Below are 17026 nucleotides of genomic sequence, written 5' to 3'. Positions count from 1 at the left end.
AATAACTCAGCAAAAAAATCTGGAGAGCTTTCATCTTGTTTAATAAGCTGAAGAAGTTCAGTAAAGCAGCCAATGTAAGCAGTGGCTATAAAGGCAAATGGATCAAGAAAGAACAGAATAGAATACACCTGCTGCTCTTATAAACCCTGTGTTTCAACATGAGCTGTACACTGTTCTGCGAAAGGAAAAAGGACATGGGAAACTGTAGGGAATTCAATGGCCCAGTTTTTCATGTATTTCCTACCTCTGTCCTTGTCTGGATGTCATGGCACAGTTTCTCCCACATCTCATTGATTTGCTTTGTTCTCTTCTGGATAATGTCCACCTTGCTGTGGCCCTCCTTCTCTAGTTTAGATGCTAATTCATTTAAGGAGACAACTTTGGGGTGACCCAGAGGCTTCACCTCATTTACAAAATCTTTAAACTTTTTCTCCAGCACCTGCAGGATAGATGGGGACACAGACTTAGACACAGGAATTTCTGCTTACATCTATGAGAGAGGCAAAAGGAATTACTTTCTCTGTACACAAAAGCTGTGTATTGCAGTCTACAAGTGCAAGTAACTTGATCAACTCAGATGATGTGGAGTCAGAAGAAAGCATCTGTTGTCTTGATCATTTAACAATTTATGTCTCAAAGAAAAATCACATCCTGACAAGCAGATGCCACCCAGATCAAAAGCTAAGAAACACAACCTGTTTGGCTGTCCACATATGCGGCAGCAGTTGAGGAGTGGACACAATGAATTATACCTATCTGTGCCCCCTGAGGAGAAATTGTCCTTTAAATCAGCAGCTCAAAGTGTGAATGCTGCATCCCAGTGTTTTTCCACTGAAACTGTTACAAGACCATGGCTTTGGTCTTGTCAAATTTTTTAGGCCCTGTCAAATTTATAATCAGGGCCAGCAGTGTGGTGACCTCACCTTATCCTAAGAAAAAGCTAACCTTCTGATGCACCTACTTCTTCTGTTGGAGGATGCTACCTCAGAGTCCTGTATAAGCAGACAGAAAAAAGTCTGTGTTCTTGCTGCAGAGATAACTGGTTAGCTTAGCTTTTGTCACTGTAACATGAGTCGCTGTCAGCAGCTACACAAAAATCGCAGCAAATATATTCCTACTTTGCCACACAATACATACAATACCTTTTATTTTCTTTTACCTCAACATCATCTAAGTCCTGCCCATAGTTATCAGACTCTGCTACAGACTGTTTACTGGAAAGCCATGCATCCACCAGCTGGAATTCTCTTTCAAACTGATAGAGCTGGAATTCTTCTTGCAGGCGTTTTCTCTGGGTCTCAGCCTTCTGTAGGAGAGACTGATAGTCTGCTAGGATCCTCTGGAGCTTTGAAAGTATGGCTGGACTGCAGAGAACAAGAATCAGAATATGTCTTTGTTTTACTGGCTTTTTTGAACACTGTCTTTTCTGACAGGTTGAATTTGCAACACCTTCAAAATACAGAAGTAACTATATAACATCATGGAGTGAGTTATGCCAAGCTGTTAAAATCAGCTAGTTTAGGAAATTAAAGTATGTCGTAAGAACGGCTGCTTTTTTCACTTCCTTCTCCCCAGGTCTAAAAGCAAACTGGCAATGAAAACCAGCAAACTGTCAAAAACGTCATTAAAAAAAAAAAACCATTTCATTTCCCAAGCCCAGGTGTTTTTGAACCTTTATGGTAAATGAGAACTAGATGACAGCTCCTGGGAATAGACAATGGACAAAGATGATGATCTGCACTAATTGGTGTTTTGTTAAAAAACAACAGTCATGAAAACAATCATCAAGCTTTTGAGGGCCTGAGTGTGTGTGAAGGTGGTGAAGGAGGGGCTGATGTCCCCTGAAGTCATATTTGTGAATGAGCCGTCAAACAGCGACTGACGGTTGAACTTTTCCGTACATGCCTTCTCTGGGCATTTCCATTAGACCTGGAGCAGAAGTCTGTTTTCACTTTCCTACCTCTCTGGGCTGTCTTTGTTTATTAAGCTGGCACCTGTCTCCTGTACTTTCTCAATCCGGGGCCTGAAACCATCCATGTCCAACTTGGTAGCTTCAAGTTTACGAAGTAAAGCTTGTGTGGATTCTTCATTCTTCCCATGATCGGAGATCTCCAGAATGAAGCTCCTCTCTGCCAACCATGCCTCCACCTCCAGAAGCTGCATAAAACACCGGGATGAGCCTGTACATCATAGCTGTGCTTTAGCTCAAGACAAAGACAACTGGAAAGCAGTGGTGCCCAAATAGACACGTCAGTGAAAACGGACAGCAGCTTAGGTGCCTTCCTGCAGGGCAACCTAGCAGACGCTATCTGAAAAAATCTCTACCCAGAACGCAGAAATTATCCCTCACTGCAGTTAGTTGGAAACATAAATGTTACCCCTCCACTGTATTCATATTTACCAGATATGAACAGTATGAATTCTGCTCTGATCTCAGCACTTGCATCCACTGAACAATAAGGATGTTGATTCTTTTAAGCAAAGAAAGACCAAAATAAGTCTCAGAAACCATCTTTACCTCATTCAGGAAGAGGTGGGCCTCATATGACTGCATGAGTCGCAGTCTCCTCTCTTGAGCCTCTGCCTTCAAGGTTTCTACCGAAGTCTCGAGCTCCTTCAGACGCTCCATAATCTTGCGAGAGGCTGAGTGGCCTCCCCTTACCAGTTTCTGTCCTGTACTGAGCACTGCTTTGGTCAAAGCATCCCGGCTACTTATCTCATTCTCCAAATTCTGGAAAGAGTAAAGAGTAAAATGACAAGACAAAAAAAAAAAAAAAAAAAAGCTATAAAGATTTTTATACCAGATAATGTGGTCATGTAATTCCGTTATTAATTTGTTTTCCATACACAAAGATGGGTCAGTGGTGCAAAGTCTGAGTCAATGTTCAACACAGACTGGAGGAGGTTTTGGGGGTGAAGGCGTGATTAGAGATCAAGTAAAGCCTTGAAGTCTGGACCTTGGTGTGCACCCACCTCAGAGTGTGGAAGGAAGAGGTTCTAACCACAAACTTCTTATCTGTGGATTCCAGAATATACCCACTGCACCCCATTACACAATGTTTCTTGAATTAAAATGTGTCTAGGGAAGAACAATCAATTCACTTGCTCATCGGTATTTATCACTTCCCAGTGCCTTCGTAGAAGATGCAGCTTTGCACAACAGCCATTGCGAACACGGTGGGTACACATACCACCAGGCAGCCAAGAGGACACGGAGAGAATAAAACTGCCTGAGCCAGTTCTCACAGATTTTAGTTGAAATTAATTTCTGAAGATTGGTAGATTTTAAAACCATATGGTGTTTGCCTGGTGGGCAAGGACTGTGACATCAAATTCTCTGTGGATGGACGTGCATTCCATGGCTAACTATGCCTGAGCACCTTGAGCACAAACCCCACCATTTTTTTTTAATTGTTCTGTTTATTTTCATAGCTATGAAACAGGCAGTTAGACTGCAGTGCTGTGTTAATGTAGAAGAGACACCCTCTCTCAGGAGAGGAGCTGCTTTTTCAACTTAAGTATCAGACTTGGCGGGAAAAGAGCTCCGATTCTAATCTTGCCTTTAACTTCCCCCTATTAATTTCAAGACAGGCACTATGTTGTTGAAAAGTGACACTGTATCTGACCCCAGCAGAATGGAACCCAGTGGCAAAGACTATAAAACATCTTGTACTGTGTATTAATAATAAACTAGCAGCAGGAAGAACAACTTTGCAGTTGAACATTTAGGAACATGCATTCACAGTACTTCATTTCTAACAACAGAGATTTTTAAAAAAAGAACAACAGGGGAGAGGGGAATGAGGGCAAAACTGTTCCAAGCCAAGCAGCTGTGCATATGCATATTGTATTTGTATGTAAATGCAATTTTGCAAGAAAGTTTTGGGGGTTTGCTTTGTTGTTTTTTTTTTTTTTTAGTATGATACATTTCATACACAATCTCTTTTGTGGTAACAAAGGACTGAATTTTGCAAATCTGGCTCATTAAGACAAACAATTGAAGGTGGAACTAACAGTATATTCAATTCTTGACTGTTGTGTTACCTCTGACATTTGTTTGCCTGTAAGCCAACATTTAGGAAGAAAAAAAAAAAAAGAAAAAAAAAGATGTAGAGACTCTAGCTACTAAGAGGTTGAGAATTCAAAGCTTATATTTTAATCCTGCTTCTGGGAAAATAAGCAAAATGGCAGGAAGAATTGGCATTTTATCATGCACTGGTATTACGGTCTATACCTCCCATTCTCACAGTTCATTGAAATATTTTGAGACCTTGCCAATTAACCCAAAGATAATTGCAGCCTAAAGCAGTACCTCCACTGTTTTTTCAGTTATCCCAAATATTTTCTCAGATTAATTCAGCTCAAACATTCCTTTCTTCTGTGAACCTCATTACTTCCCTACCATGACAATCAACTCATAATTTATACCTTTTATCATGATAAAGCAAGCTTTTTTCTCTTACTAATGTCAAAGTCATCAACTGCATCTTTCTTAAATACAGAATTTTTACAAGTATGAGAATTATATCTAAGAAAGTGCAAACTATTCAGAATATACCTATGGGTCTCACTTAGGAATATTCTGAAAGATGCATTTAAAAACATTCTATAATTCTTCATTAAATTGTGAGTACACCTGGGATAAATGAATATACTTGGGCTTACACTCTCTCTCTCTCTCTCTGTATATATATATATATGCATATATACCTCATACATACTCCCACTTTGTAAGATCTCCTGTCTTTCCCAGCTCTATTGCAGATGGCACAGATTTTCCCCAGAGGAACCTGACCTGGCACTTAAATGGGCTGTCATTTGCTAACATTAAATACCAATAGCTACGGCAAACTTTTAGCAGGAATTTTTTTCTTTTTTTCCTACCTTTCAACTGGTATTTGAGATGACAGTGTTCCGGGCACTCCTTCCTCTGGTGGCCCATCTGAATATTGTGAAATAATCCAGCAGCTAGCTATCTTGAAAGCTACCACTGGAATGAAGGTCCTGTTAACTCCCTCCCTTCAGAGCAGAAAGGGTTTGGGGGAAAGATGTTTTCATGGGAGCTCATCCTGAGACATCTAAGCAATGATCTTGCTTGGATGTACTTAGTGAGTTTCAAAGAATATTTTTTAGGACGTCTCTTGCTCAAAGAAGCTAGGACAGCATGCACAATGGTTTGTAAAATCTATTTTGTGTTGCAAAGGCCAGGTTCTGAGCTCAGTTCACAGAAAGAGCCCATGTGTCCACTGAAAAGCATATGGTGTGGTACCTACACCACTGCAATGATAAGCAGCACAGAATCCCTCACGTTGCCAAGTCATGGACATATCCTTCAAAATACGTCGTTACTGTTAGACATGGGTAAGAGCCCCCGGCACCATGCCTCCTGTTAGCCGAAGCACAGCAGATGAAGTTCGCCAGAGGCAAACTGAATACCGTGTTCTGGCTTTAATTCTAAAGACTGATAATGGTTCTCACAGGAAATTACCTGGTGCTTTTCTTGTAGACTCTGAACAGTTGCCAGGGATTGTCCATAATCCCTCGAGGAAGCCATGGGGAGCTTCTCATGAACCCAGGCCAACTCCTCATCAACATCTCGGAAGAGCTGGTACTGAAGCCTGCTTGCCTCCAGACTCCCACGCCTCTCCTGCAGGGGATCACGTAGACTTTTGTATCTGCAGGTTTTAAAGGGAACCCAATGAGGACCACAAATTAATAAGGAATGAATGCAAAATGTTCTTTTCAGTACGATGTAGAGAAGGAAAGAAAAAAATATGCAGGGAAGAAAAAGGCTGACAGAAGTAGGAAGAAGATGGCAGGAGACAGGCCAGACACACACCTCTGCACCAGCTGATCCACTTTCTCTTCTAGTTCATCAGCAAGGAAATGTTTCTCCTTCTGGAACTGCTGAGCTGTGACCACAAGCTCTTGCAGCCGGTCCCTATGTCCAGCAATATCTTCCTCCAGTTCCTCTTGTTTCTTCAAATGACTGTTCAAAACCACCAGATCACTGCTACTGTATGGTGCTTTCAACTCATTTTCCACATCTTCCAACCATTTCTCCATATCCTCTAAACTTCGCTGAAAATGAAGGCCCTGAGGACAAGCAAGAAGAAAACATCGTTTAAACCTTTAGGACAAACAATATGATATAAAAGTCTTGGCCAGTTCCAGTAAGAATTACACACAAACACAGAGAAGCTTCCCAGTGCTCAGTGAACCCTTCCCAGATATGACGGTGGTTCAAATGAAGAAGGGAATTCAGTCAGTGAATGCTAGAACAGATGTAAAGAACATCAAGAGCTAATCTTCTGTTGCACAAATAAAAATGATGGGCACAGTACCTTAAAAGGAAGCCATTTAAAAGGGAGAGCTCTATTTTACACCCAAAGAGAGTCTGACAGCCCATGCAAAACTTGTAGGCATGAGTAGTCATGTGCCTGGAGCCAGAAGAATGAAAAGCAGCTGTGGGCTTCCTTCTCAGTGTGTTGGAGAAAAGATGCCATTGGGATAGATGCAGAGAGTTGACATATTTCAATGAATACATTTTCCCTCAGTATCCCTCTCTGGAATCCTGATCTAAACCAGCAGCAGAAAGCAGAACACACCACAGCCTACAAATCCTTTTCCCTCCATAGGGATCTCCAGTTCTCCTGCCAATTCCATTCAATGAGTCCATACTTAGTTTCTTTGCTCTAATGGTCTTGAGGAATCAGGTCTGATTGTATAAAGTGACACACTCGTAGATGAGATGTGTAACAGAGAAGGCAGCTGTGCCATCTCTGGAAACGACACCAAGACCCAACCACTGGCATCACTGCATATACCTTGTAAGCATCCTGCAGCTTGGCCTGTTTATCCTGGCAACTTGCTAGCAGTTCCTCCCACAGCTCTTCCATTTCTTCTAGTCTGGACTGAATGGCTTCAGGGGCATAGTGCCTCTCACGGAGCATCTTCTCCCCCTCCTACAGCAGAGAGAATAGTCAGTTTTCTTCCTTTGCTGAATGCACCAGAATGTGTCACTTTTGCCTCCTTAAACAAAGTCTACTGGCACTGCTATGTAAAGGGCTGGCTGAAGCCATCGCTTCCTGACATAACAGACAGAGGCTGCAGAGACAAAGAAAAAACAGGTAAAGGCAAAATGCTTATTGAAACTAGGGCAGAGACTGATTTTCCTGGCATCTAAAATGATCTGATATGGTAGAGAACAATACTAGAAGACAAAGAGTGGAGAGAATCTTCATTATGCAACAGCTATGTTGCCTAAAAGTTGGCAGGGAGCCTAGTTTGCAAGCAGTCAGTATTTTCTGTCACGTCCCACATTATATGATCACTGTTTGAGATTGCCCAGACACCTGCCCTTTTCTACTCCCTTCCCTGCATGTTAAGAAAGCACTATCTCATACAAGTGCACCACCTGTATGAGATAATAAAACCTCTTTTAACCATGTACAGTTTTACACTACTGTATTATGTTACAAAAGTCTGTCTGCATTTCTCATCCCTGAGCTGCAGTTGCCAAACAGATTGGCAGAGGAGGAGGTAGAGGGGGCACAGCAAGACCTCCATCAGGTAGAAGAGACTGTAGGTACATCCTAAGCTGAGACCAAGTTTGGTTTCGAAAGCTAAACTGAGCTATTTCTACATATTGCCATGGGGAAGAGGAGGCACAGCAAGAGAAAGATGCTATACCAGGACAGCAGATGTTAATTTTCCTCTAAAAAGCAAAAGAGACAGGACATCAGGAAATAATGAGAAAGAGATTGTGCAAACAACTCCTTAAAAACAGATTAAAAAGAATTGTTAACTACACTACTAAACTCCCCTGTTGTGTCTGCACACAGAGGGGTTAAAAAGTTTTTTTTTAAAAAAAAAAGAAAGGGAGAGTGTGTTTCTACAATACTGGATGCAGATGAGTCTGAGGAGGGAATCTATCCCTACTGCTTAGTTATCTATTGCAAACTACAGCTAGGAAGCACTGTGCTGAAAATAAGGTTAATAAACACGTAACAGTCTGTCCTTCCAAACTCATCATCTGATCCCAGCTTTTGCCAAGCATCTGACAAAGCTTGTCAGACTTCCCTCCTGTCTCTCTTACAAGCACGTCTCTGGGAAGGCAACACTTCTAAACTCTTCTTGATCCTTTTTGTTGGATACATTTTACATGACTTGTTGAAGTTCTGCTCCCAATCAGCCAGATTCCCTGCTGGAAAGAAACAGGTGTACCTCTAAAGTGGCATTCATGCCAGACAGAAGTCCCTAACGTCAGTGGATTGACCTTTTCATTGAAGGCACCCATCTCTTCCCACTGCATGCAGAGCGAATACAGACAGCAAGCTCACACTAGACAGTAAGAGGGAAGCTGAAAGAAACTGACAGACTAAAAGCATAAGCTTCCCAGTCTCCTCAGAGAGAATGTCAACAAAGTCAGCGAGGGGACAGTGATCACCCCTCGCTTGCTTGAGATCAGTGTAACTCAGCCTGCCCGCAGAGCCTTTCAGGCCAAGTGCCCACCCCTGCCGTCAGCCCCGTTTCTCTCACAGATCTGATGGAGTCCAGGCGATTTCTATTGGCCATGATCTCTGCCTGGAAAGTCTGGTGCTTCTGCAGTTTGGTCTGCAGGTTGCTCGGATCCTTCCAGCTATCATCCTTGGCGATGCTATTCTTCTCATTGATCCAGGCAGCTACCTTCGGAGAGGAAAGAACAGAAGTAGAAAAAACCTCCAGTGTTTCTTCAGCTCCGACCTGTCAAGGCTCTCCTCTAATATGTATAAAACACAGGACCAGTGAGCAGGGACACAAATGAGCTGTCTTTCTGAGGTTCTACTTCCCAAAGCTCCTCCCATCTTTCATAATGAAGTGACCCCTGTATCTGTTCACCAGCACTGTTACCTGGAAAGGGGGCTGTCTCCATGAGACAGTCCCCAAGCAGTGAAAAAGTGCATGGGCACATGTGTGCATGGGAAAGAAAGGGCAATTATCTCCCTATTTCTAACCCACTATCAGTATCTCACAGGAAAAGAACTGATTTGTCTCTTCCCATGAATTTTAAAATGGTAGCATATTCCTTTTTAATGCATTTATTTCTTCTGCATTTTGCTGGCATCCAGTTCACAGTAGATCTTTTCATCTGGTGACTGAAGGGAAGCTGTGACTTTGAAAGCAGACAAATATCCCTTCACTCTTATCCTCATCTTTCCCAATACCATCCCATTCCAGACTCACTTCCTTGATTTTTCTCACAGTATATCCCTTCAGGGATTCAGATCTATGCAGTGCAGTATGTTTTAAGAAAACAGAATACCATGAATCCTGTGTAACTGTACCTCAAAGGAATTCCTCAGCAACTTCTGCAGAAGCCTTGATTCCTCCAGCAGATGTCTGCGAGCAGCAGCATTCTCCAGCAGTTTCTCTTTTCTGAGATGAAGACAGATGTGTAAAAGCCACAGAATGAATTAGACAGAATAAGAGTTTTCAGTTTTCATTTCTAAACCACACATGCTCTAACCCTCCATTCTCTAGGAGAGAAATGTCCGTAATACGCAGCCTCCAATTATTTAGACCACCAGAGAAGATGCTCGGGACACTATAGGAAGGATTACTAGCAGATAGGTATGTTTAAAGTACACACAGATTCTGTATATACGATATCTGCCTCTAGGAATCACCATTATTGCCTTTCAGGGTACAACAGAACATAAATTCAGTATCTTTCTTATATAGAAAGCCTATGCGTATGATGGTATTTGTCACTGATAAACCAAAACTACAACATCCTTTCATCTTTTTTCCAAGTGTTTTTCCAAAGCAGCACTTCATTCATGTTAATGCAGGCATGACATAGTATGATCATATGAATAAATTCATGTTCACTTGAATCATAATGGATCTTCAATCCCTCTTCATAAATTTTACATATATCTTTTCATATGCCATAGCGCTGAATATAACTGCTTCTACTGTCAGCATTTGCTTAAGATCAGAAATATGCAATGTGCCAGGAGAAAAAGTAATTCACATGAAAGAGCAAGATCTGATCAGAAAAACTGCAAATTCCCTAACAGACAGTTTGAGCAGGGCTTTAAGATCAACCCCATCAGAGCAGTGAAAAAGCACTCGTGTAGCAAATGACCTTTCCTGATGGTATTTAAGGATAATAAAGTATTAATGGCACAGCAGGCCTCTGTCTTTTCTTTGCAACACTGTCCCTAAGGCCAGGCCAGGATACAGAACTACAACACCTTTTTCTGAATCGCACTCCCCCCTCAACTGTATTTCAGAAACCTCCTAACGAAATACTGACTAGACTCTGGCCAATTTGGCAAGACCACAGGGCAAAGCGCAAAGCTGAGTAAATGCAAACCAGTTTATGGTTCTCAAATCATTTAAAGATATTAGTTACATGGGGAGAGTCTCACTGCAAAATAGATGGGTGGTTGACACGGGAAGGGTTTGACTTCACCTCCTCAGAACAGCCCGGCATCTGTTGGTGATGTTGTCCGAGTCATAATGCTTGTTCTGCATTAGCTGCTGAGCAAATGAAGCCATCTCATCAATTTTCTCCATCTGAGCTTCCAGAGTTTTTTCAAACTGCGTGTGTTTCCGCTGTAGGCTCTCCACACTAGACACTGAGTCCTGGATAGAGTTCAACAAAGGGAAGCTGTTTTCAGTCAGAGTTTTTTCACCTGCAACACCCATAATCCAGAAACTAAATGGCATTTACCCCACATTTGCAAGCTGTCAAGAAAATGTATGGGTCTTTGAAATTTACTGGCACTGAATCCAAAACTTGGGACCTAAATAATGTTCTATGCATGGTCTGAGGCCATTCCTTCAGTGTCAAAACTGAATTAATGGCTGATGCTTAGCTTCTTCTGCATGTTATCTGAGATCAAACTGACATCAGACTGAGATCAGTTAGAGTGAACAAATATATCATAGAATGAGATTAAAATTAGAGCCTCGGTTTCAACCCATGGAATTTGGAAGAGCTCAGATCCAGATCTGAATGTGAGGACTGGAGTCTGACATTACAGTTAATCTGGAGAGAAACACAGAATTTGACTACTTTAACATTTGTGAATCTCAAGCTTAATGAGTCAGAGTTCTCTTTTCAGCACCCCTCTGCACTTTTAATTTTAGAATCAGTGGTGTCAAAATGTTGTTGCCACAATAAACTCTGATCTCCCACTATTCTAAAGGAAGCAATAAAGCTCACATCAAATGGCACAGAAAAAAAAAATACTATCCAAACTTCTGGGTGCTTACATGAGTCATTGGAAGGAAAAGTACTCACAGAGCATTTTCTGTACATTACTGAGCTTAATATGACTGGAAAACCGGTGGCTTCTTCTAAGACTCATATATTTCAATGGAGAGACTATAAATACATGCCTCCAGGCTGAAAATTAGAGACAGACACCAGCCACTAGTGCTATATGTTTTTCATACTATTTGCACCAATTATATCTACACCGAACTCTGAAATGTAATTGTAGTTCCTGCAGACACAACTAATTTGGTAGCACTACCTGTACAAGGTGCAGGGTAAGCTAAGTCTCAGGATATATATCCAGCGTCCTGCACAGCTTTTGCAACCCATGCAGTCTGCGGTTTCAGTTATTGCAGTGTTACTGGTACTTGAGATAGGTAAATTTAAAGCTACGCCGGATGCATCAGCAGTGACAGCAGTGATGATTTGCACACTGCTGGCAAGTGTATTTGTGTCAGATATGACCAGCTAGAGAGATGCAGGCTCATTTTCCTGCTATAATTGGAGTAGTTGGACTGTTTCATTACTCCTGAGGCTGAGAATCCTATCCTCTGTAAACTATCAAAGAAAGAAATCTGATCCTAAACTGTCAACAAGACAGAGCAGCAACTTCAGAAGGAGAAAGATCACAGGGAGGTTCAGAGCACATCATCATACTTCACAGCTCCCTTTCCTCCAGACTGATTGCAGAGAAAACTGTAATTTCTCAGAGCACCTACCCCTAAGTCCTCATTAGCTAGGAAGGCCTCTTTGCTGCTGAGCCAGCTCTCAGTCTGTTCCACATAGCCATAGAATTTCTGTATAGGGGAAAAAAAGCAGTCATAAACATGGTGTAAAGCAGAGGCAAACCTGACTTTGGCAGAGTATGCTGAAAAACCCCAAACTGCATAGCACTACATGGCAATAAGCATTAGATGCTACAAAACCCACATGCATAACAATTATTATTGTAACTTTCTCCTTTATAGTAACATTTTTGGGGGTCTAAGACATAGGACACAATACAAGTACTGGTAGCTTGCTTACTGATAGTGTAGAAGAGTGCTGTGTGTGAGGTAACTGGCCAGTAGAAAGGATGGTTAACATGGTCTGAAATAAGTAGAATGTAATGCATAAAGAAGCGTGAAATCAGCCCTGTCCACATGACTTAAGTTCGCATATATATATATATATATATATATATATATATATATGAAGCAGTTTAGATGGGACTAGTAGCACCAGTTGTTATTTAAGGTACTTGACATTCCCCACTGTAAAATCTCCATTTCAGCTATTTCTAACTTTTGCCAACAAGCCATCTGAGCAGAAATTTTGAAAGTGAGATGACTGTTACAGGGAAGTATTTCTGGAAAACTGCAGCCAAACCAGTTCTTTTCTTAGAAAAAAGCCAGGGAAAGAAATACAGTATTTCTGTCCATGCTAAATTTTTCTTCAGATTTTTTTTTTTTTTTTTAAAAAAATACTTGCTTGTCTCCATGTTTTTTCTGTGAGGTTATAGACTTCGGTAGGGTAGTGATGTTCCATTTTAAGTATATGCCTTTTGCCAGCTGCATGACAGTCTGATCGCATTTCACTAAGTTTTATAGCCTTTGAAAAACATATGAGCACATATGCCACAGAAATTTCTTTGATTTGTAAAGGCACAATTTCTAAAGACCTGCCATCACTGAAGGTGCTGGGCTCTCAGCACGCCTCCCAGAAATCGGTGAAACACACTAATAATACCCAGTGTTTAATGTATAACTTTCATTGTACCATCTTAGAAATTTGCTGTTTATACAGAGGAAAGCTGTCAGTGGCATGTGCATTCTCTGCTGACTGTTTTTCTACTCACCTGTAAAACTTGTGCCTGAAACAATTTTCTATATTGCTCCTGCCATGCTTGGATCAATTGAGACCAGGCTTGCTGTAGTCTGGAGAGGGACTGGTGAATCTCAGGGGTTGCGTAGTGACCAGAATTGGCAAGTTCTTGACCACAGTTACTGAGAGAGTTGAATCTTTCCACTCGTGCTTCAATCTCCTCCTAAAATATATTACTAAGGTTGATGTCAAGGGTTTACAGAACGCCAGTTATTCAGAATACAAGCCTTCAGGGGAAGAATATGGGCTGTAACTTTCCAACACTAATATTTGTATGGAAAATCATTCACCTTTGAGCTATGTTACTGAAAGAGCACAGAACTGCCTAAGAGAAAACAATTATGGACAATAAATGACTATACTGCTCTAGGAACAACTGGTCTCATACAAATCAAAATTGGGATTAAATTTGAAACAGATTAGAAAATGCTTAGATATAAATGAACACCGTTTTGAGCACCCATAATACCATACCCTACCAGTCTTCCTACATAAAGGTGGTTCTTATAAGAAACTTTCCTCTCCTGCCAAATAAGATGGCATCAGATTATTACATTAAAGACACTGTTTTACTTTATTCTGTGGTGTTAAAATGAAATATATTTAACTTTTGCCCTTACCCTGATGAATTAAGTTATGCCTACATACTGAATCCTGAAGGTGAAAGCATTGCAAACAACCATGACCCCTGCAAACTGAATGTGGAATTCCTAATGTAACTGATTTGAAAATAAAAATAACCACGCTGTGAAATAATACCATGTATTAACTCATAAACCACCATAAAACCCATGACATGTACTGTTAAATGTCTGAAATTTAACTGCTGGGTTTAGGGCGTTTCTGGGGGGTAATGCTGTTCAATCATAAGTAACAAAACTGTAAGATAGCCATCCTATTTGTTTAATTCGCATCAGCAACTTGTGTTCAACTCTATTCTCTCCTAAAAAGTTTGGTTTGAGCCACTAACCTGAATGAAAAAAAACCACCCTCCACTTGCCTATTATTTTAGTCACCCCAATACAAAAGAACATATTGCCTGGATTCCTGCTTTTCTGTTTACTAACAGATACTAAAGCCTTAGATCTTGCTACCATCTAAATTTGGAGTACACTGCATCAGTGTGTTTGGGTATTCCTATTGGGACAAAGAATTATTAGCAAAAACATGGTTACATCTGTGACATGAGAGAGCATTGTTAAAGTGGAAGACTCTGAAAAAGAAGATGACTTCAGGTACTTCATACTAAATTCAAGTCTAGAAAACTGATCAGAATTTACAAACCATTCGTGCTAATAATGGGACCCACAAAGCACTGGATATTAGTCATGATTCTGGGAACATGATTTTTAGAAAAAAACCCACATAACTGCAAAGAAAAGCCAACAGCTGAAAAATAGCTATGATGCTTGGGAAAAAGCAAAATATTAATTGTTTTCTAGGGTTAATTAACAATATAACTCCTTTTAGAAAATTCACCAAAAATATTAGCCAAATAAGCCACCAAAAGATCATGTGGTAATCAGTACTGGGATATGAAGTGTTTCAGAACTGAATGTGTAGTACCATCCAATGGTAACTTACTGCCCAGTGTTAGACAAACTGCTGTTTTCCTCCCAGGCAAATGGAGTTTGCATGACAAAATCTAACTCAAAGCTAGAATTAACTGGCATTAATTTTTTGGTAATCTCGATAAAGAGATCAGCAGTGAGTGTGTTTTGATACTGACCCAGCTTTTTACCTATAGGGTTGGACAGCAGTACAGACAAGAGCTAATGGGGCTTTCTGACGCCCTTTGCAGAGACATGAGCTGCCAAACAGCCCATGTGGTAAATGTTCTGTCAATACGTAGGTGACTTCTGCTTCTACCCCGTTACTGAAAACAGTCTTTTCACCATGTTATTGACAGGTGCATGCAGCAAAATTCTGCTATGTCTGCAGCAATTAATTCCCATTGGAAATATTCCCAGTATAACTGGAAGCAAAAATGATACTTGCCTTTCTCTCCTGATGCTCCTCAATCATGCTTTCTGCTTCATTTGCGCTTTTAGGAAGCCCCCTCGCTTCCATCAAACCTCTGATGTTTTGGGTCCAATCTAGCATCTCCTTCATCTCCAAGTTAAACTTCTGCAACCGATACGAGGCTGCCAGCTTCTCCTTCCTGCCACACAATGTACAGTTCACTATTATCCAACACAGAATTATCTAGCTGCCTCTCCCTCCCCATTTGCAGAGGAAGGTATCCAAGGAGAAGCCGTATGAAGTGAATTCAAGCCTCCTAGCTTTCTGTTACAGCTCCTAATGGTCAAACCAAAATCACAGGTGATGCATGCTGCATTGGAGATAACAAGCACACCTCATTTTCTATGCCAGTTCATTAGGACAAGAAGGGTTAAAAAGCCTTCCTAGCTGTTGCTTTCAGCAATGATTACAGCTCAGGCCTAAGTCTTTCTTGTTCGGGAAAGCTTCAAGAGAAAAGAAATCTTCTAGAACCATTCAAAAGTAAGTCTTTCACAAAGGCTTCATGATAGATTCAACTGGATCATCCGGAGGAATTTTAGTAACATTATTTAGTGGGATAAACCACAAACTCACTGTATTAGTTTTCCCAGAGTCACATCAGTGGAACTTTTCTTGTACTAAGTCACACTTATTCCAGTGCAGGTGCCTTAGCTGCCTGTATAAACTTTGTAAAGGATCCTCAAAAACTTTTATAAGGCCTCCAGCAAGTCGATTTGAGACCCCAGGGAGCAACTGTGCTCCTCCCAAGAGATACACAGATCATCAGAAGTCTTACCTTTGTTTGGCCTGTCCCTGGAGTCGTAGCCAGTTGTTTTTCATCTCCTGTTGCTTCATAGTCAGTTTGACATTTATGGATGGATTTCTTGTGGAAAGGCGGAAAGATTCCAATTCCAATGGCTGGGAAGAGATTTACAGTGGGGTGAATTTATGCCAAGAGCTTGTGTTTGTTCTGAGTTTGCCTTTCAGGAGTAGTTCGTTTTAAGATCCCAGTTTTCAAAACCAGATACTTAAAATAACAAAATACACAAAGGGACTTACTATATGCATTGTGCAATCACTCAGGTGAAGAAAGAGAGGTGTGTGTTCCTTTACATGCACAAATGTTAAATTTACAATTAAGTAAGTAGTTTTGCAGAATAGAGACAAACATAGAGGACAATGAAGTGCTAATTGTAACCTCTATTAGCTTAATCTAAGGGTAAAAAAACCCATGAATATGTGGTAGTACACAGAAGCAACCAGATTTGCCTTTCAGCAGAAGACTCAGAAATCTTTTGTATCTATCTCAGCTAACAGCAGCATCAAAACGCAATTTTCAGTGTAGACTTCTAGTTGATGCTGTTTTCCTTAACACAGCCTGATAAACAGTAATGAACACTCACCAACCCGGGTTTAAAGTTGTTATCTTTCTTGTAAAACTCCATCAAATTGATGAAAATGAAGAATTTTAATCATGCAGAAAGGAGAATATGCCAGACTGGTTTTAATCCATAGGAAAAGTACAAATATTATACTTTGTACATGGTATTTGTGATAGCATGGAAAAAAAACCCACAAAACACCCCCACACCAAACCCAAACCTTGCTCATCTTTGTTTCCATGCAGCACGCCCCTGCACAGCCTTGCTAATGCTATCTGTGGAATGTCAGTCATCATCCACTTTTCACATGAAAATTGGCTAACAAAGTCACAATGTGTTAAGGTATCACACACATAGTCACCATTTGCATACTACAGTGAAGAAAAAAGTTTAGGGAAAGTTTGCAAAAATAAGTTCTATATGAAGAGGCTTAAAGCTGTAACCAACAGTGAAAACCATGAGAAGTTGACATAAGATTTCTGCTTCTGTGGTTTAGCTGAAAACATCT

The 17026-nt window shown here is 40.8% G+C and overlaps 1 protein-coding gene across 7 annotated transcripts in view; it reads right to left on the bottom strand.

Moving 5' to 3' along the window:
• Nucleotides 1-17026, bottom strand: part of SPTBN5 (spectrin beta, non-erythrocytic 5) — a 106815-nt gene that overhangs the window by 13080 nt on the left and 76709 nt on the right. For all 7 annotated transcript variants that reach the window (XM_080394774.1, XM_080394772.1, XM_080394771.1 and 4 more), the window contains 14 exons: nucleotides 15933-16054; nucleotides 15134-15296; nucleotides 13110-13298; nucleotides 11992-12069; nucleotides 10463-10635; nucleotides 9327-9417; nucleotides 8542-8688; nucleotides 6828-6965; nucleotides 5840-6096; nucleotides 5489-5675; nucleotides 2519-2731; nucleotides 1961-2157; nucleotides 1160-1364; nucleotides 245-439 (listed from right to left, as the gene is read on the bottom strand). In XM_080394774.1, the coding sequence (XP_080250900.1) occupies nucleotides 245-439; nucleotides 1160-1364; nucleotides 1961-2157; nucleotides 2519-2731; nucleotides 5489-5675; nucleotides 5840-6096; nucleotides 6828-6965; nucleotides 8542-8688; nucleotides 9327-9417; nucleotides 10463-10635; nucleotides 11992-12069; nucleotides 13110-13298; nucleotides 15134-15296; nucleotides 15933-16054 (2355 nt within the window). The remainder of the gene's footprint in view (nucleotides 1-244; nucleotides 440-1159; nucleotides 1365-1960; nucleotides 2158-2518; nucleotides 2732-5488; nucleotides 5676-5839; nucleotides 6097-6827; nucleotides 6966-8541; nucleotides 8689-9326; nucleotides 9418-10462; nucleotides 10636-11991; nucleotides 12070-13109; nucleotides 13299-15133; nucleotides 15297-15932; nucleotides 16055-17026) is intronic.

Source organism: Falco punctatus, assembly GCF_963210335.1.
Source record: "Falco punctatus genome assembly, chromosome: 7".
Taxonomy (NCBI): Eukaryota; Metazoa; Chordata; class Aves; order Falconiformes; family Falconidae; genus Falco; species Falco punctatus.
Note: the sequence above shows the minus strand (reverse complement) of the source record. Positions and strands in the feature narration are given on the sequence as shown.